Raw genomic sequence first — 21184 nt, 5'->3', positions numbered from 1 at the left:
TGTATGTTAGTAAATTGAACACCAATAAAAAAATAAAAAAATAAAAAAAAAATATTTGGGTTGTATATATCAAGATGCGTACATTGTAAGTATTTGCCAGTTTCAATTGCCCTTAGGAATGTAAATTCTCGACTTGTTTTCCCCATTAAAGAGCCAAGTAGTATCAGATGATTCTGGGAATTCAGTTCACTGCAACTAATTCAATCAACTAAATCTTAAGCTCTACTCAGCAATAGAGACCAAGTGAACTCTACAGTAAAGGTCTTGATCTCAAAGTGCTGACATTCTCCTGAGAGACAACAAATGAAAGTACTTAAGTCACTGGACTATCATAAGAGAGTATATAATGTAATAGTAATTTTTCAACACATTAAATCCTCATTAAAATGTACTAGATGATGGAAAACACTTGCAAATAAACCAAATAAGTGCTATGTTTAGGAAGAACCAAAGGGGAACTACTTTATAGTTTCTTGGGTCTAGATTTCTTTTATTTCATTTTCATGTGATTGCTTTCATGAACTAAAAGTTGTCTATCACAACAACTATAACATTTACCTCAACCCTCTGATCTTAGGCATCCAATCAGGTGCGACCTGCGATGTCTGCTACTATGTGCTTTCTGGTAAGATTACTCTGATTGCTGTTACTTTTCCTCCTTCTTCTAGTCAATACAACATTTAACCTTTAATTTCATCTTTGTCATTTTGCCAGACATTTAAAAAGGACTGAAATAATTGGAACATGAACAAACATAGCCAAGTGTTTTAAAATCAATGAAAAAATTCTTTCAAAAATAGTTTTAAAAAATAGTTTAAAAATAGTTTTTCTTAGAGGATAAAAACTTCTAGTACAATTTTAATTATTTGAACAAAGCTATTAAAGTTTAGGTTAATACAAAATTCTCCATCATGGTATCATAATTTGTATAGGAGTATGTGACCTAATTTTACAGTGTTAACAAATGATGGATTAGCATGTGATTATATTTGGTTTTATTTTACTAGTGTATTTCTGTTTTCTTTGATATATTTTATGCTGTCCATAAAAATAACCAAGGCTATTAAAATGAACTTCCTTAAGACATTATCTAACTTCTAGCACATTCAGATAGTGCCAAAAAAGAACACTGAAAATGAATACAATGTAGTATATAAAAACATTCATCATTACTTTTCATTTCATTCTCAACCATAACTATTTTTCCTCACTAACTTTTATTATTGAATAGAATGAAAACTTGTTTCTGTGCACATATCACAAGTAAACTACTTCTACCTGCTTCTCTTCTATTTATTTTTCCTTTATACAAATGTGCCCATAGTATGAGATAAAAGGAAAATAAATAAGACTCATATCTGGAATACATTTTCTTATCAAAAAGCTGATTTTTGTCCTTAGGTCATATTTTTAATGACATTTGCCCTCTCATTCTGTAGAATATTAAACAACTTTTATTATTATTTTTTTAAACAACTTTTAAATGTCTTTTCTTCCTACTGAATTCAAGAGCAATATGTCATTTTAAGCAGCTATCTTGACATAGTTTTCTCACTATCACTATGAATCCTAAAAGTGCAATTTTTAGTACTTATTTAATCCATAAGGAAATGGGCAGAGTTAATTCTAGCAAATGAACTTCTACCATGCTGTATTTACATATTCATGCTGTATTTACATATTCCATAGTTTTTCAAATTACAATGTGTATTCCATAAACAATAATTGCTTTAGGGATATTTAGAGAATCAAATTTATTAGAAACCTTCAAATTTTCCTTACTAAGACATGTAAAGAAAGAATGTAAATATTTGACATTTCAGTGCAGACTTACCTTGCCCACGTATTGATAATCAGATCCTGTATATTCCTCCAGTAAGAAAAATTGATTCCACATCCACCCACGTTTTTGACGATGCAGAATTTTGCCATCACTCCTAGGTACACGTGTACCTAAAGTTCTCTTCTGGGGCACAGGAGTCCTTCTGAACATTATCTCTGGAGAACAGAAATGTGGCAGGCATACCCAGAGTAGAAATAGTACCAAAAATTGATATATTGTCATAGTTCACTTCTTGAAAATTTCCAACGTGGATGAAGAGAAAGCAGTCTTATTTTATTGGGTTGAATTTTACTGTGTCTCAACTGGTTTCCAACATCTCATCAACGCCTTGGACATGTCTCCAAAAACTTCAAACAAACAAACAAATAAAAAAAGTCAGTGGACAACATTATGAATGTTACCTGTCACTTTAAACTTAAAGTGATAGAAATTAACTAATAGCAACTAAAATGTTTACTTTCTCTCTTTTATATAAAATAATGATTAGCCTTGGGAAACATACCTGTCTAGTAACATGTCTAAATTTATGAAAAGACCATGGGAAATAATTTCTTTCAAATAGTTCTAAGGAAGGGGCATATTATGCTTTTATCTATTTTTTTCTTTTGTCATTACAACAGGTTTCAAGAATTATTATCCCTATATAAAATGAAAATGTAGTTAATTCTGCATGTCAAGTTTTTCAGAGTAATTTAACATAAATTGAAACATTGAAAACAAAATAGTGATTCAAACACACTATAGAAAACACATCTGTTGGCAAAGCAATGACATTTAAATGTTTATTTATTATTAATTAATTAATTTATTCAGATAAGGGGTGGTGGGAGAGAGTGGAAGAGGTGGGGCTGGGGCTTGTGCTTATATCTGTTTTTTTTTCCTACTGTGTTTCTCGGTTTCCTGTCTCCTTCAGGTCTGTCTTAAAATCTTTCTTCGTATTCCATATACACCAAATTACTACGAGTACTTCATTTATTTATTGGGGGGTTATATTCTGTCCCCTTGCTATAATTCCATGGATTATTTCGCTGCTGTATTCACAGTGTCTACAACAGACACTTACACACAGTAAATGATCAATAAACATTTTAATTGAGTAAATGAATACACCGTAAATTGATTTGAAAATCTGGACCTTCCCCGTTTCTATATAGTTATGCCTCAACATTATGCATGGAAATACATATTTTGAAATCATAATTATTTTATTCTTCATTTATATTATTGTGAATCCTAACAATATCATTTTTATTTTAAAATCTTCTTTGCAGATTGTTTTTTGCCTGTTTGTTTTCTGCTAGGTATGAATTTTATTCCAAAATAGGATAGAATGTTTGTTATCCAAAAACTGGTTTGGGGACCAAAAGGATTGAGTTCCTCTTCTCTAAGATAGCAATGCATTCGAAGCACTCCAGCATTGACACTGACATTTGTGCTTCCATCTACAGTGATCTGTAAGCAGTCTGCTTACTGCTTTTTTTCTTGGTTTTATTTTATTAAGAAGATTTAAAGGTTAATGCAAACATGCTTTACAAATAAGATTAATGGTGAAGCAGAATTTCCCTTGAGTGTATTAAATGACAGTAGAGCTCTCTACAGCATGTGAAGCATTCAACATGACAGATGTAAACTGTATTAAGAAAACATCATGTAATGCTATACTTTGAGTCGAGAAATTATCTGATACATAAAATGATTTTACATTACAAAGCACTGACTTTACAGAAACTTAAATTGATTGGATTCTAAGTAATAGGAACATTTACCAAAACAATGTTTGTCTTCTTACATAACAGGGCATGATAGATGATATTCTCCATAAACATACACAGTTCTAAGAGAGGAAAGTGTGTAATTCAGAGTATCTGCTCTTTTCTGTAAAAGCTTTAAAACTTATTGAAACAACAGTCATTCTCATCTATTTCTTCATTTTAAAAATATATTTCGACAGTTGTTGAAATATAATATATTGGTGATTATTTTTAATGCAATTATAACATTATCTATAATTTTAAAAGCCTAAGCATCAATATTTGGGGAAGAAGTAGGTGAAGATTGCATCCAATAAAAGTTGTTAGCAAATAACTGGAGCTTCACATGTGCATGGAATCTTTTTTTCCATAATCACTCTAAAATCTATTATTTAATAATAAGTTTCCTGAAGGGTCTATAATAAAATACATTACTTAGTACTGATTTAATATCAGTATTTAATATATTTTATATAAATATTATTGGATAATAATAATGGTTTGTTGAATAAAACCATTTCAAACAATGACAAGATTAAGTAAAAATTTAAAAGCAAAAGTTTTAAATTTTTATTATTTTGATTTATGATTTTTTCTTTCTTTATTGATTGAGCTTTTGGTACCATACCTAAAAATCTTTCCCTAACTTACAGTCAAAAATACTCCTCTTTTATGTTTTCTTTTCAAAGTTTTATAGTCTTAGTTGTTACACTTAGGTCTATAATCCAACTTGAATCAAGTTTTGTATATGGTGTGAAATATGAGTTGAAGTTCTTTTTTTGCTTATGAATATCCAGTTGCCCAAATGCCATTTGTTGAAAAGTTCATTCTTTCTAGTGAATCGCCTTTGTGCTTTTGTCAAAAATCCATTTGTCTACGTATGTGTGGGTCTATTTTTAGGATCTTTAGTTTATTACATTCATCTATTTGTTCATATTTCTACCAATAAGCCCATTGTCTTGATTTATTTATTATATTTTAAAAGATTTTATTTACTTATTTGAGAGGGAGAGAGGATAAACAGGTTCCCCATTGAGCAAGGAATTCAATGTGGGACTTGATCCCAGGACCCCATGATCATGACCTCACAGGCACCCCAATTACTGAAACTTATGTCTTGAAATCAGGTATTGTTAGTCCTTCAGCTCTGCTCTTCTTTTATTTTTTTTTGTTTTTAATTTTTTTGCGTTATTTTAGGTGTTTCATTTTTTATATTTAAATATATTAAAAAATTATAATTACCTCAGGGTGCATGGGTGGCTCAGATGGTTAAGTGCCTGCCTTTGGTTCAGGTCATGATCTTGAGGTCTTAGGATTGAGCCCTGCATAGGGCTCTCTGGTCACTGGGAGTCTCCTCCTTTCTCCTTTTGCCACTGCCCCAACTTGTGCTTTCTTTTTCACTCCCTCTCCTCATTTCTCTCAAATAAATAAAATAAATAAAATCTTTTAAAAAATTATAATTACCCTGAAATTTCATGTTTAAAAGGCTATGAGGATTTTGATTACAATTACATTGATTCTTTAGAAGAACTGGGGAAAATGGGTATCATAGCAACATTGATTCTTCTGACCTGTACACTCTGTATATCTCTGTGTTGATGAGTTCATCTCAGTAATGTTGTATAGACTTTGATATACAGATATTGTTCACTTTCTGTGAAATATAACCCTAATACATTCATTTTTCTGTTGTTATATTATGTTCATTTTTAAACCACTTTATTCAGGTATGATTGAGATACAAAAAGTTGTACATGTTTAACGTATACAACTTGATGAATTTGAACATTGTAAAATACATCATTTAGTGCTCATTTAAGATCATTAAAATATGTTTGAAATATATTTTAAGAAAAAATAGACAAGCTAGAAATATTTAATAACAGATTACAAATCATATTGATAATGGACATATATCTAGAATACACAAAGAATGCTCAAAATCCAAAAATAAAAAAAGCCCAAAGCCCAACAAATGAATGGGGAAAACAGTTGAACTGACACTTTACCTAAAAATATAGAAAATAAAAAAGTACATAAAAGCATTCAACATCTATCTTTATTTGAAAAATGTAAATTAAAATGTCTATTAACTATTAACTACGACTAAGTGTTAGTGAAGATGTGCAGGAAGTAGAACCATTTTACACTACTGAAGGAAATATAAAATATGCTTTCCTTGGAAGACCATGTATAATTTCCTTGGTAGGTTATATAATGGCCCCTCAAAGATTCTAATCCCTGGAATCTGTAACCTATGAATATATTACTTTATAACCTAAAAGGGACTTTGCAGAGGTTATTATTTGCAAGATTGCAGAGATTCAGGAGAGTGCCCTGGATTATTTAGGTGGGATCATTGTCATCACAAGGATCCTTTTAAGAGGAAGGCAGGAGGATAGGAGTCAACAGTACAAGATAAGATAAAAGAAAAGGTCAAAGTGCCCTCAGGAAGAGGGCAGCAGCTGAAACACAGGAAGCCTAGAAACTAAAAAAGGAAAGCAGTGGATTCTTCTCTAGAGCCACTGGATGGAATACAGCACCATGGACAAATTAATTTTAGACTTTTGAGATCTAGATATCCAATAGAGAAATCTATGTTGTATTAAGCCACTCAGTTTGTGGTAAATCATTAAAGCAGCACAGCGACTGGCAGATGCTTAAAATAGTAAATATACATCTACAGTATAATCTAGTCTTCTGCTCCAAGGTATTTTTTTTTTTTTACAATTTTATTTATTTATTCATGAGAGACACAGAGGCATAGGCAGAGGAAGAAGCAATCCATGCAGGGAGCCCAATGTGGGACTGGATCCTGGGAGCCCTGAGCCAAAGGCAGATGCTCAACCGCTGAGCCACCCAGGTGTCCCTGCTCCCAGGTATTTAAAAAATAGAAATGAAAGCATATACTCATCTAAAACCTGGGGGAGGTGGGGCTCAAGTCATTTGAGTTTCAGACTTTAGGTTTTGGCTCAGGTCATGATCTCATGAGTTGTGAGATTGAGGCTCCCTCTCCCGAGGTTGGGCTCCAAACTCATGGGGGAGTCTCCTTGAAGATTCTCTCCCTCTGCCCCTCCCTGCCAAATAAATACATAAGTAAAATTTTAAAATCTTGGATATGAATGTTTATAGAAATTTGTGTATAATAGCAAAAAACCTGGAAACAAACCAAATATTACTAGTAAATGGAGAAACAAATTATAGTATATCTGTACAACAGAATATTACTAAGCAATAAAAAAGAATGATCTTTTTGTGTGTGTGTGTTCCACAAGTAAGGAGCTTGAAGTTACCACTACAATCTAACAACACAAAGCTGAACAGACTGAAAAAATTAGCAACTCTTCTAGATCCAAAAGTTCCACAAGAAGGATTCTGGGCAAACTAGTGCTCCTGAGATTGGAGGGACAGAGAGAAGGAAACCAGACTTATAAGCAGAGATTCAAAAGCAGAAACCATTTTGGAACCAATAGTGTGTAGGAAACCACACTATTATGGTTTGTCAGTTATGAACCATAACTGACAAATTACTGGAGGCTTAGTGCACACCACTCTGAAAATTAAAAACCCCAGGGGCATCCCATGATGGTGGGGGAGACGGAGTCCTTGATATTGTGAGATTTACCTGCTGGAGCTTGACCAGGTTTCTATTGTAAAATATAAGAAAACCCCCCTCTGCTTCCAGCAGGGGGAGTAGAAAATATTTTGAAATTCCCAGATCACTCGGTTCCTAACAAGGTCTGCCCTCAGGGGAAACCAGTTAACCAGAGCCTAACTTACTGGAGTTTTATCAAAGCCTAATTGGCCTGGGGGAAGGGAAACATATGACTCATTTTGATCTAGCCATCATATTCCACCCACAGAAGGACAAAAACTGAGAAATGTTTGTGAAGTTCACAATCCAAGGGCACTGGCTCACTAAATTAGAGTATTCATCATAGGCTATAGAATGCTTCCCCTGGCTCTACTCTTAACCCATCATATGACTATAGGGCGATTTACAGCAGTTTCATCCTTCTGTTTTTATACGGATATTTAAAAAAATGAAAAAAAAACAAAAAGAAAGAAAAGAAAAAAAAAATTACAAGGCATACCAAAAGGCAAAGGAGCACAAACTGAAGAGACACAGCAAGCATTAGACTCAGACATGGCAGGGATGTTGTAATTATCAGAGTTGGAATTTAAAGGAACTGATTAATATGTTAAGTGTTCTGATAAATAAAGTAGGTAGCATACAAGAATAGATGGGCAACAAAGCAGAGATGGGACTCCTAAGAAAGAACTAAAAAGAAATGTGAGAGATTAAAAAAACACTGTAACATAAATGAAAAAGGCTTTTGATATGCTCACTAGTAGATTGGACGTGGCTAAGAAAAGAATCTCTGATCAAGAGGATATAGCAGGAGAATCCCCATGAACTTTACACATTCATCCTTGCATATTTGTCCAAACCCATAGAGTGGGTAACACTGAGAGTGAACTCTAAGGTAAACCATGGACATGGAGCAATAATGATTGTCAGTGTAGGTCGCTCCTTGGTAAAAAATATACCGTTCTGGTAAAGGATATTGATAATGGGAAGAACTATGAACGTACAGGGGTGGTGGGTATAAGCAAAAACTCTGTACCTTCCTCTTAAATTTCTTAAAAACCTAAAGATGCTGTAAAAAAAATGAACAATTCATAAACACACACTCAAAATAAAAAAAAATAGGAAAGTATATGAAACAAACCAACAGTTAATTTGCCCTATGTTAATGCTCCCGAGGTATGTTTTAGGTAGCGAGAAGCCCAGTTATTAGCCTTTCCAAAATATTGCTCCTTTATTACAAATACCACAAATAATCACTCTTCCACTAGCCTGACTCAAAATACAGAACATCTTTGACACTTCCATTACATCAAGTACATCTCCAACATGGTCTGTCCATATATACCCTTGCTTTTGTTTTTTTCTTCATGGCTCTCAGCCCCGCCCACGCCCCCCCCACTTCCCGCCCCCACCACTCACTGTATTCTATTTGCCAATATACTATTTAAATCATCATTTCATGCAACAAGTGTCCACTATCTAATTAACAGATTTCTTTAAACTTCATCTTTTTTACTTTAAAATATATCCTACAGGGTGTTAGCTAAATTAATTTTCCGAAACCCACTTCACCACCACCCAAATCAATTAAAAATTTTAAACATATCTGACTACCAGGAAGATAACAACTGAACCTTACAGTTCATTGCAATGTCTGGAGCCAGGTGATCTTTTTAAAAATGTATACAAAAATAAATAAATAAATAAATAAATACATAAATAAATAAATAAATAAATAAATAAATAAAATAGATACATTACATTATTTCCCATTCTTTAATTATTTAATTTCAAGCCTGAAGTGTAATTTTTACATATATAAACCATTCCCTCACTGATACATGATTTCAAATCACGTGTAGGTGTTTACACTTTATTGAACCTCCCTCACTAGTGAATTGTTATGGATATATAGGTGCATAAGTAAATATATTTTGAACTAAGTAATAAATATATTATAAAAGAGTCCTTTTGAATAATTCAGGTTGGATTATTTACAGTGACAAAAATCCTAAATTTTAGAATATGAAAATATCATATAAGGGAGATACACTTGTTTGAAGTTGCAGACGGAATTATAATTAGAAGGAATTAAGTGGATTGAGACCACAATTAAACTACTTCCTGATATGAAAATGCTAAAAATTAATGAAATTCTATAATGTCATTTCCAGTTCATAAATGTATTTTCAAGAAATCCTTTGAAAACCACAGTACCTTATTCTAATCTCAAAAATAACTTAATATGAGTATCACATGAAGTTTAAATATTATTGAGCCATCCTGTAACATCCTGCAGCCCTATAATTCCTTTAGATCAGCGTTTGGCAGAATTTAATGTAAATTCATATCTCCTGGGGCTCTTGTTAGATGTCAGTATCCTCCTTCAGCAAGTCTGGGTGGGGTCCAAGATTTTGCATTTCTAACAAGCTCCCCTTTAAGGCCAATGAAGCTGGACCACACACTTTGAAAATAGAAAAATCGAAGACCTCTCTAAACCTAAATTATCTTCAGAATGTGTTTATGATTCTTTTCCTGTTTAATGATTCACAGCCTAGGTATGTGGCCTATTACACTGATGGGAAAGTAAAATAGAAGGTGACTACTGCAGGAAGACCATTATTATTTCCAAATAATCATTTTTTCCAGATTTTTTTTTCATCAGAAGAACCTGTTTGATTCAAGTCAGCACACTACAGCAGTTCATCTGCTCATACTACAAACTGTATTTCCCTTTATATGCACATTTTCAAATGTTTATCTGAAGTTTATTTCATTTTTACAACCATAGAGTTTTCATTATTATTCTGAAATATTTATCAAAACCATTATTTTCTCTAAAACATGTTAATTTTTTACAGATACGTAAGCCAAGAATCGCAGGTCATAGGCTATACTGTAGTAGACATTTGACACATCTCAATTATTAATTAGGTCTCCACACATCACAGATGATCAATTAAGCTGTAATCCATCCTTGGCTAATAAAAGGAATTAGTCATTCTTCAGTCAGTTGATTATGTTGATTAAGATCTTAATGTACCAGCTTTTAAAACTTTCTTTAATTTTACCATTTATAATCACAATAGAAAATCCTAAAGATTATTAAGACCAAATCCAAGCCTCTATGGATGAACAATTTTAATCCTTTTAGAGTTTCATAGCACCAATACAGCCTAATGAATTTTCAACATTGAGAAATAAAGGAACATTTTTCAGGTGTGTTTATACAATTTAAATGAGCCGGCGCATACTAAATACTTCCTTTTTATGCAGCTGATACCATTTTATGCGTCTAGTATAAAGCACTACGTGAGATAATTGAATCAAAGCACTACACTAAGGACTCAAATAATATGAGTCCATATGCTTCATCATATTTTCCAAGAGTTCATTACATATTACCTACTGTGCTTGAATGTCATAGGATATATATAATTCTAAGTTGAATATTTATCATTCTATCTTAAGTATGCATCTGCATATGTATCTCTGTTTAGACTGTAAATGTGAAGCAGGGTCTTGTATCTTGAATCAAACGTTAAAATAAAGAGATCGCATAACGTATTGCATGGTTTTGGAATTGGATTGAATATTATTATTCTTTCAAAAACGTTTCGATGAGAGGGAAACTTTTTCTAAACAAAGCACAACAACGTGTCAAGGGCCATTTATAGCATTTTATGCTCATATCCTATTTCTGTATTACATCACAGAACTCATACAAAACATTAGTCAAATAGGAAATCAGTATATTATCTTTTTTTTAGTATATTATCTTTGAATGAAATGCGTAACACAGAGGTCTGCTAGTATCAGATAAGTTCTCAAACAACGCAAGGATTGTTACCAACGCATACAGAATTCCAAGAAGCTCTGATCCTTGCTATTCTTCTCAGCTTAAAATTCCCCTTCAAGCAAAACCATTTGAAATTAATTTTATTCTCCAGGAATGTGACCCGCACACAAACCAGTAAGGCACTTCGCCAGCTACACTATGTGCTAGCATTTTAAAATGACAATTAGCAAAACCAGATATAACACATATAAATTGGGGGCAGTGGGTGGTTAAAGCATGTGGCGGGAGTAAACAGAGAGCATTGGTGAGTGAGACACATAAGTTGGTGTGGCTATTTTCTCGAAGGTTCCCACTAACAAGCTAAAGAACAGCACCCAAGAGTTCTTGCTTCGCTCTCAGCAGCCTTTTTAGCTTCAGTAGCAAGTGACAGTCCCAGATGTAACGTGATCCTCGATCAAGTTAGCAGTGCTAATACAGCTGTGACATTACACCTGCTGCTTCCTGGAAGTCTCATTCTACTGTAGCTAGGATTTATTTCACTTTGTGGAAATTGGTAGCAAGAATGCTCTCAGGGTAACTTAAAGATGTTAGGATAAAAGCCATCTGGTACCCAATTTTCTTTGATTCAGGACTTGAACTGCTTCTGAAAAGCAATGAATGAAGAGATAGGGAGAGAAAGCTTGAGAGTTTTATTAGGAATTCCTTTCCAAGATAGGATATCATTCCTCATTTTGTGCATTCTCAGTAGAACATCAAGAAAAAATTTCCATAGCTAGAAGAAAAAAAAAAAAACCTTAAAGATAATTTCCTCCTAAAGTTACTTATGTGAAGACCTATGCATGTACTAGTAACTAGTATTTAAACAATCACTACACATTTCAGCGTGTCCTACTATGTGAATGTGTAGCATAGGCACCAAGTTGGGATTAACCATAGAGCAAACTGCATTCTTGCTGTTAAACCTAAATGTGCAAGGAGACGTGACATTAATTTGTGAAGTTAGTCAAAGCTACAAGCGTGGAGATATACTATCTGTCATAAAAACTCTACTTAACTTATAAATATAGTTATTACACATGGATAAGCAGAGCAATCATAAGACAAATCTTTTCGGCATGCATTTATGGGACGGTCAGGCTTAAATAAAAGAAGCAGACAATTTTATCAGCACTAATTTTTAATTCTAATTATGCTTAAATATTTGGACAATACTAAAAAGCCCATTTGCAGATAGCCTATCTTATCTCTATGTGGAGGCCCATTACATAAAAAAGGATTAACTCTGAAATAATGCATCTGTAGCTGAAATATAAAATTGGAATAGCATTGCGTTAAATTTCATCTTCTTGAGGGCAGAAAGCACTAGATTGTAATTTATTTTCTATTTTTCATAATGCGTGGCTCAATGTTAAATGGCATTTTCATTGTGGTTTTCAACTGAACTAAAAAAGACAATACAAGGTTTGTATATTTCTTTCCTAATACTCATTCATGTTTTTAAGTCTTAAAGATATCAATGCTTAAGTATAGACTCTAGACTTTAAAACATAGTCTGAGTTTTGTAGATACTTGAAGTATTAGGCTATATTACCACGAGCACCCCAATGTACTAGCTGTATCAATAGTTGTATGTGGATGTGGCATTTCTTTTTCTTTTTCACAATCTCAATGGAGTGTGTTCAGAATTTTCTCTATGTAGATGGGGTCCCTGACATTCAGAATTGTTCTCTCAGCAATGTTTATGGAGCATATTCTGGGTGCCACACATTTTGCTATATGGAAGCTGTCAACTGTGAACAAAGCCAAAACAATTCTCACCGTCTAAGAACTCACAGTGTTGATGGGTGAAAAAGAGCACCCAATCCAAACATTGATGGTCTGAGAAATCTTTCCGCAGGAGATCATATCCTAAATGACACCCAGGGAAGAGGAGAGAGTGTCAGGAGAGAAAGTGTACATGTGAGCCTGTTGTATGCAAACAAGCGTAGTAGTTAAACTGAGTTCTGGCAACCCAGTGGGATGGCATTGTGCTCTGTGAATTGGAATAATGAGTCATGAATATGTAATGGATCACAAACAGGGAAAAGGATGTGCAAAGCTCAGGGCAAAAAAGGAGGGTATGCATTGACAAAATGGAATCACTTCACTTTGATTGTAGGACACAATTCCTACGATGCCTAAGCTCAAACCTCAATTCAGGTCGAGGCCTGTTATAATGCAGAGTCCAAGTCATTTGATTCTTCAGCCACAGTTTTCTCTATCTCAGTCAGGCCTGTGTTATTGAGGAGAAGCAGAAGGCAGGCTGAGGACAAAGCACAAGCTGACACCCACCCCCACCCCCCCCACCCCCCGCCCAATTCCAGGTAAAATATGAATACGTGTGATATTCCTCAGGCGCTCCTGCCTGAGCTAAAGCTTAGGGAAGGAAAAACAAATGGTTAATTTACAGAGATCACAGTCCTGCAAGACAGGAGTCTACCTCAGTTTACAAATGTCTCAGTGATTTACAAGTAAGTAAAAAAAAAAAAAAAAAAAAAAAAAAAATCTTACCAATAGCCTAACTTCCAAAGACCCACAGACTCAATTTCCTGGAGCCCTAATATCACCCACCCATCCATAGGGATGTAGGAAACAAAGGTAGAAGGGAATGTAAATAAAATAAAATATCCTTATAACCCTATAGCCCACTGACGAGTCCTTGAAGTAGGCAGAGTGGCATTCCGCTAAGGCCTTAACTGCCTGGATGTTGACAGTTCTCTAAAAGCAGAAGTCAACCTTAGCCCGACCCCCAGGATCCTGTAAGTCTACTTTAACATGTAAAAATTCTTTTGGAAACTTTTTTCTCTCTACCTCCTCATCTCAAGAAACATGTTGACAATCTTCCCCCAAAGTGTATGACCCATCGATATATATCTGAAGGGTCTCCTTGAGTGAGGGATAGCCAGGGCTAGGTAGGGAGAGATTGGTAAGGGTCTAAGGGATCAGGTTCCCAGAAATCCCCAAAATGTGGAGGTATAAGGAAATCAGAGATGAGGGAACAAACTAGACCACCCTGCCCCGGCGTCAGAGCTGGGATCTTGTTATAAGTCACTTGTGCCCAACTCCAAAAAAAGAAGCAAGCCATCAAAGATGTTACCAGCAGTCTTAACTCAAACCAAGATGATCTAAGTTTGTTGAGACCATGAGCTCCCTTAAATAAAAGACTGTCGGTGGAGACACAGGTTGGCAACCTGGTAGGGAGCCCTCTCACTCTGGGGAGCTTTCTCTTGTCAAGAACCTCACTTTCCCACTTCATGATGTCTTGCATGGACCCTTCATGGTTTACCTTTGTGGGCCCTTTCCTCGGTAAGATAATAATAGCAAAAATATATTTTTGGAAAAATATTTTACAACTACATTCATATAAAGACATATATATTAATATGACATATTAAAGCACTATCTTTGACCTAAAAGTTCAATTTTTACCCCTGATTTTAAAAGAAATAAAACCACTTTCATAGCCCTTCCTCCCCAAAAGTACAGGGGGCCCTAAGCTCTGTGCCTATTTTGCCTAATGGAGAAATTTGCTCTGATCTTAGCAGCAAACATATACATGATCATGTACTTTTGAACTGAGCTTCAGAAATAAACTCCATCCACCCCAATTTAATCTGACAGATATGGAAATGGTTTCAAGAGTAATGCTTTATGATGTGCTCAGTCTCAAAGAGTTAGTGTCATAACCAGAAATATGACTCAGGTCACCAGATTTCCCTTGTATGGTTCTGAAATGTCTTACATAATTTAATAATGAATAGATGTGATCATGATTAAAACTTACACTTAAATACTGTTATCGAGAAGACATCCTGGCTGGCTTCCAGTTTGCTGGGCACAGAAAATATAAACCCATGGAAGTGGGAGATCTGACCCTCTAGAAGTGTTGAACTATAGACCCTGATAGGATTTGGACACATATAGTCAGATTCTGGATAAAGAATATCTATTAAAAATGTTAATGAAAATGTGTTTGGACATGTAATTATGCAGATTATATTAGTTTTAGTTTTTATTTTATTTTTTATACCCACCCCCACCAAGGTAAACAAATAAAATCGAAAAAACAAACAAAAAAATGCATATGTTTGATATGTTGAATTCTAAGTATAAATTTGCTATTCCAAGTCCCTCTGAGAACAGCAGTTCAGTAGCAATCTTTCTTTTCAAAGAACTGTGTCTTTAGAAGAAAAGCTGGAATTAAGATCGCAATTTAGCTAAAAAAAAAAAGAATTAAAATTTTTCTTTAAAAAGCATGGCTACATGTAGTAGTGTCTGTCCCTTACAACCCTGATCCTGGCCTCATCAGCATCAGTCAATTCCTAGCTTTGCCTCTTGGAATTCCACCTGAAATACAGCTCTCAGTTTTTCATGTGATATGTTGTATGACCACTTATTCTAAAAAGTTTGGTTTCCATGTATGTGTATTTGACTTTTTTTTTTTTCAGGGCAAAGACCAATGGGGGTGGGGGGGAATCATCACCTGGCTGTCATTTTTAACCATTCAAAAGTATTACAGTTTGTAAGTCGGCTTTACTCATCATTTAGTGCCTAAATGCAGTGTAATACAAAGTCACTATAACAAAAATCTACACTTCTGAAGACAACGAAATTTATAAGCTTTCATATATTAAAGGAAACAACCCGTCCCTGAAACAATTATACACTTGACCCGTATTCAGTCACAATCACTGTGGGAACTAGAAAGAGAGAACAGTGGTAGGAAGCATAGAATTTTGCATAAGTAGTGGGATCAGTTTCTGCCCTCCTAAGATTTAGCTATAAAGACCATTCAGTTCAACTTGTACTCTTGGTCTATGGATTCTAAGGCAAACCAAGCAGGACACACACACACACACACACACACACACACAAACACACACGCACACACAAAACAGTGGACGCATACATCTATCACTGAATTTACTTTAAAGCTCTAAAGAATGAGAATCTATAGCATTGGGAAATGGCTAATAAAATGATATGACAAGACACACAAAAAACAATATATCATTTAAGATCATAAAGCTTAAAAAAAATCATAAAGCTTGTAGTGGTCCTTTCTGGTTCCATCCCCCCGAATACTGGATATGTCTGATGTGTAGTGCGAAAGGTGCATCCTAAGTTTGCAATCACAAAGTGTGTTTATAAAATCACAGTTGAAAAGAAATTGTGCAACTGGAAAAAATTAATTTGGGGGCTAATCAAAAGTAGTTTTAGTGTGTATATCCACATTATTACAAATGGCAAGATTTCATTCTTTTTTATAGTTGAGGTATATTTCATTATTCTTTATCCATTCATCAGTTGATGGACACTTGGACTATTTCCATCAATCAGTTGGCTATTGTAGATAATGGTGGTATAAATATTGGGGTACATGTATCCCTTTGAATTAGTATTTTTGTATTCTTTTGGTAAATACCAATAGTATAATTGCTGAATCATAGAGTAGTTCTATTTTTATTTTTTTTTTTTAAAACCTCCATACTGGGGATCCCTGGGTGGCGCAGTGGTTTGGCGCCTGCCTTTGACCCAGGGCGCGATCCTGGAGACCCGGGATCGAGTCCCACGTCGGGCTCCCGGTGCACGGAGCCTGCTTCTCCCTCTGCCTGTGTCTCTGCCTCTCTCTCTCTCTCTCTCTGTGACTATTATAAATAAACAAAGAAAAAAATATTAAAAAAAAATAAAAATAAAACCTCCATACTGTTTTCTGGAGTGGCTATACCACTTTGCATTCCCACCAAGAGTGCAACAACGTTCCCCTTTACCCACATCCTCACCAAGAACTGTTGTTTTCTGTGTTGTTGATTTTAAATTGAACAAAATTTTTAAAAATGATGTATTTCAAAATTTGTAGGGTATAGTTAAAGAGATGCTTAGAGGGAAATTTATAGCATCAAATACCAACTTCAGTAAAGAGAAACATGTCCAATCAATTATCGAAGCTTTGTTAAATAGACTATTAAGAGAAGAATTAACCTTAAATCGAGGAGACAAAGGCATACGTATATATATAATAAATATGTATATTTAATACAGAAAATGGCATATTACATATATTATTTCTTTTATAAGAAACATAGTAAAAAAAAGAATCATAGTAAAATGAAAAAATAAGTCATAAACCTGGGGAAAATAATTGCAAACACGCATTTATCCATGTTACATTAAAAACATCAAAGTCAATAATTAAACAACCCAATTAAAAATGAGCACAGGCTTGAACAGACATCTCAACAATAACAACAAAATACGTAATAAACTATGCCAAATAATCTCATAAAGAGATGCTCGACATCATTCACCATTCATAAAAACTTGAAAAGTAAAACCACAATGTTTACCACTACCGTACATTTAATAGCTAAAATAAAATTTAAAAAGACATTAACAAGTGTGAGAAGGATGCAAAGCAAATGAAACTCCTATACTTTGTAAGTGGAAAAGCAAAATATTATAGCTACTTTATTTTTTTATTTTATTTTTTTATTATAGCTACTTTAGAAAACAAATTGAGGTTTCTTAAAATGTTACACATGCACTTACCATTGGCTACAACTTTCTCACTCGAGGTATTTGTTCAGGAAAAATAAAACCATTTGTTCCCATGAAACCACAGTATATGTCAATGATTATACCCACATTATTCTCTCTTCATTACCATCAAAAACTGGAAGCCTGGGGACCCCTGGGTGGCTCAGCAGTTTAGCTCCTGCCTTTGGCCCAGGGCATGATCCTGGAGACCCAGGATTGAGTCCCACATCGGGCTCCTTGCATGGAGCCTGCTTCTCCCTCTGCCTGTGTCTCTGCCTCTCTCTCTCAATCTCTCTCTCTGTCTGTGGTCTCTCATGAATAAATAAATAAAATTAAAAAAAAAAAAAAACTGGAAGCCACCCGAATGTCCTCCAATGGGTGATGGGCACAGGAGCTGTGGTACAACTGTACCCTGACATGTTCCTGTCAGTACCAGCATGTGAACTACTGATACAGCAACACGGATGAATATCAAAGGCATTAAAGAAACCAGACTTAAATATCATATACAGTGTATTTAACTCCATTTATATGCATTCTTGAAAAAGTAGAAAATATAAACCAAACCATAAAAGATGAGTAGTTGCAAGGCACCTAAGTACCACAAAGTGACATGAGGGAACTTTTGGGGGACACGGAAATGCTCTCTACCTTTTCTGTGGTGATGGTTATGAAACTGTATACATCTGTCAAAAGTCATAGAAATTTACACTAAAAAAGGATGAATTTACTCTATGTAAATTAAACCTTCATACAGACGGCTAATAGGTAATGAAGAGATGCCCAAAATCACTAACCTTCAAAACAACAGTGAAATCTCACCTCACACCTGTCAGGATGGTTATTCTATAGAAGGATAATGATAAATACCATTTTTTCAAAAAGGATATATAGCTTCGCTGTACTTACCTTTATCAAATACTATAGTTTTAAAAGCATTTAAGAAGGTGCACTTCTATAAATCATCCAGAGAATGAACCACTACATACTGTTTATAAATCTAAATAGGCAGTATCCAGGAAAGGTCCATTATTTTGAAATTTTATTCAGATCAGTGGATCCTTTATTCTACTCTGAGATATTGGTGGTCCAAAGAAAAAGATGCCCTAAACTATGTGCTCCATCTCGCTTCCTGTTATTCTTTCATTCTAGCTAGTTATTGGTTGTCAAAACAACAGACTAAACCTAACACCCAACAGTGTGCCAACTATCTTTTTTTTTAAATCTCCATAATCTCATCAAGACTTTATAACCTGAGTTTGGCCTGACACTCAGAGTTTCCGAAAACAGGGGAGTCAGTGCAATAGTGCATAAAATATCAGGGTTCTGAAAGCCCATGCCTGCTTCTGGGAGTGTGTAATTTAATAAAGTGTTCACTGATGTCAGCGCACTGGCTCATCACACTTGTGTTGATGTCAAGCCTATAGCACAGAGACTCCTGCTGCTAATTAGATGACTGAAGTTAAGATTACATTTTCCCTTGGAATCAGATGCAAAAGGTGGGAAAGTTATTCCCAAAGGGGTTTAGATTTACAAGTATCTGATGGAACAGAACAAAAATAGGGAAGGGCACCCTTTAGGGAAAGTCAGCTACGGAAACAAACTCAACAGAAATGCATTATAAATGAGAACAAAAGTTATGAAAGACACCACCAAGCTTCCCCTATTCCCACTTTATTCACACACAAATTTCTAACATGAATTATAAATAAGGAATAATATTTTTATGACTTACATGCTAAAATTTCTAACAATCTTTTGTAAATCCCAGAGAAATTGGAGATCCGTGAGTTAGAATTCTATATGTTGTATTTTACACCTTACTGTCTGGGGATGCCTATTAACTATACCTCTCAAATTGTTTCTGAAAAAGTCAAATTAATGATTTCTCAAAAGGAGTTGAATAATGTATCGTTCACAGAGCTAGGAAGGATTTTTCATCTGAGATCATACAAATGGAAGTTTTGTTAATATTGAAGCAGAAGCAAATATCTTGTGATGATTTTCATAAAAGTGTTTTATTTAATACTTTAAATATTTTATCTCTTAGTCTAGCCTAAGTATTAAAGATTACCTTGTGATAAAAAATTATCGACTCAGTGTTATTGTAAAGGTAATTATATATAAGCAAGCCCTCCCCCCTCTGCTTTTTTAATTTGATAACATCAACCTGGACATCTTAGCTGCCTGACAAACTGAATCCTTAGTTTGCTACTGAAATATTCTTGACAAGAAATGTTAGTATTAGGAAGAAGTACACTGAACAGTGTATGTGACACAGTATTTTTTTTTAAAGATTTTATTTATTTATTCATGATAGTCACACAGAGAGAGACAGAGAGGCAGAGACACAGGCAGAGGGAGAAGCAGGCTCCATGCAGGGAGCCCGACATGGGATTCGATCCCGGGTCTCCAGGATCGTGCCCTGGGCCAAAGGCAGGCGCCAAACCGCTGTGCCACCCAGGGATCCCGTGACACAGTATTTTGTATTTTTAGTAATAACATAGACATATTCTTACAAAATAAAGATATTGCAAATAGAAATATCCCATTTTAAACCAGCAACGATGAAAAAAGATATGGAATAGTAATGGATTCTGTTAGCAAAATGAGCCATTTTTTCTTGACTTCTCTTACTTTACCTATCAACACAATATGTGTTATTCTTGAATGGTCTGACTTACTTGTGTTCTGAATATTTTACCAAAAGCTTTCAAAACATAAAGCATTAACACAAATTGCATTGTTTCAATATTTATGAAGAAAATTAAAAGTTTTATTATCCCGTCACTTGATCAATCCATTCAATGAACAATTATTCAATACTTTGTATGAACCAGGTACCAGATTTAAAAGTACAAGACTCTTTTAAACAAAGTTAGTATTCAACAGGGAAAAAGAGGTATTAACAATATAAACTGAATGTACAGCATTAGATTTATACATTTAAAAAAACTTCTCATGACACATGTTGCTAATTGCTACACCCCGATTAATTTAACACCATTCTTCGGGCTGGAGATTTTGGGGGTTTGGCTCCAAGGGTTTGGATAGACGGAAATGGTGATTATTTAGCACTGAGTTTCAAATTGTATTTTCTTTAAGTATATCTGTAGAAAGGCAGTAATTGTTGAATTTGTAAAGCTTTCCTAAGAACCTCAGTATTGGGATCCCTGGGTGGCTCAGTGGTTTAGCGCCTGCCTTTGGCCCAGGGTGTGATCCTGGAGTCCCGGGATCAAGTCCCACATCGGGCTCCCTGCATGGAGCCTGCTTCTCCCTCTGCCTGTCTCTCTCTCTCTCTCCCTCTCTCTCAGTGTCTCTCATGAATAAATAAATAAAATCTTTAAAGAAAAAAAAAAAAAACTTCAGTATGGAAAAAATTAAGGAAAAAAAACAAAGAATTCTCATTCCACCAGAAAGGAGGAAACAACTCTCAATTCTGAAAGAAGGGCTTTCAGGTAAACAAACGGAATGGCAAGTGGTCAAAGAGGGTGAATCTCCTGGCTCCTGACAAAGTCTTCCTCTTCTGGGCCTCCAGTCAGCTTCCTCAAGGCTTGGCTGGGGGGGTGGGGGGGGGAAGGAAGAGTTAGAAGCACAACCTGGGGAGTAGATAGAAATGGCTG

At 34.8% G+C, this 21184-nt stretch overlaps 1 protein-coding gene across 3 annotated transcripts in view; it reads right to left on the bottom strand.

The window, feature by feature from the left end:
* Window positions 1-21184, bottom strand: part of CDH10 (cadherin 10) — a 174179-nt gene that overhangs the window by 108512 nt on the left and 44483 nt on the right. For all 3 annotated transcript variants that reach the window (XM_038535414.1, XM_038535412.1, XM_038535413.1), the window contains exon 2: window positions 1835-2190. In XM_038535414.1, coding sequence (XP_038391342.1) covers window positions 1835-2065 — 231 coding nt within the window. In that variant the 5' untranslated portion in view covers window positions 2066-2190. The remainder of the gene's footprint in view (window positions 1-1834; window positions 2191-21184) is intronic.

Source organism: Canis lupus, chromosome 4, assembly GCF_011100685.1.
Source record: "Canis lupus familiaris isolate Mischka breed German Shepherd chromosome 4, alternate assembly UU_Cfam_GSD_1.0, whole genome shotgun sequence".
NCBI lineage: Eukaryota > Metazoa > Chordata > Mammalia > Carnivora > Canidae > Canis > Canis lupus.
This window is presented reverse-complemented; position numbering and strand designations above follow the sequence as displayed.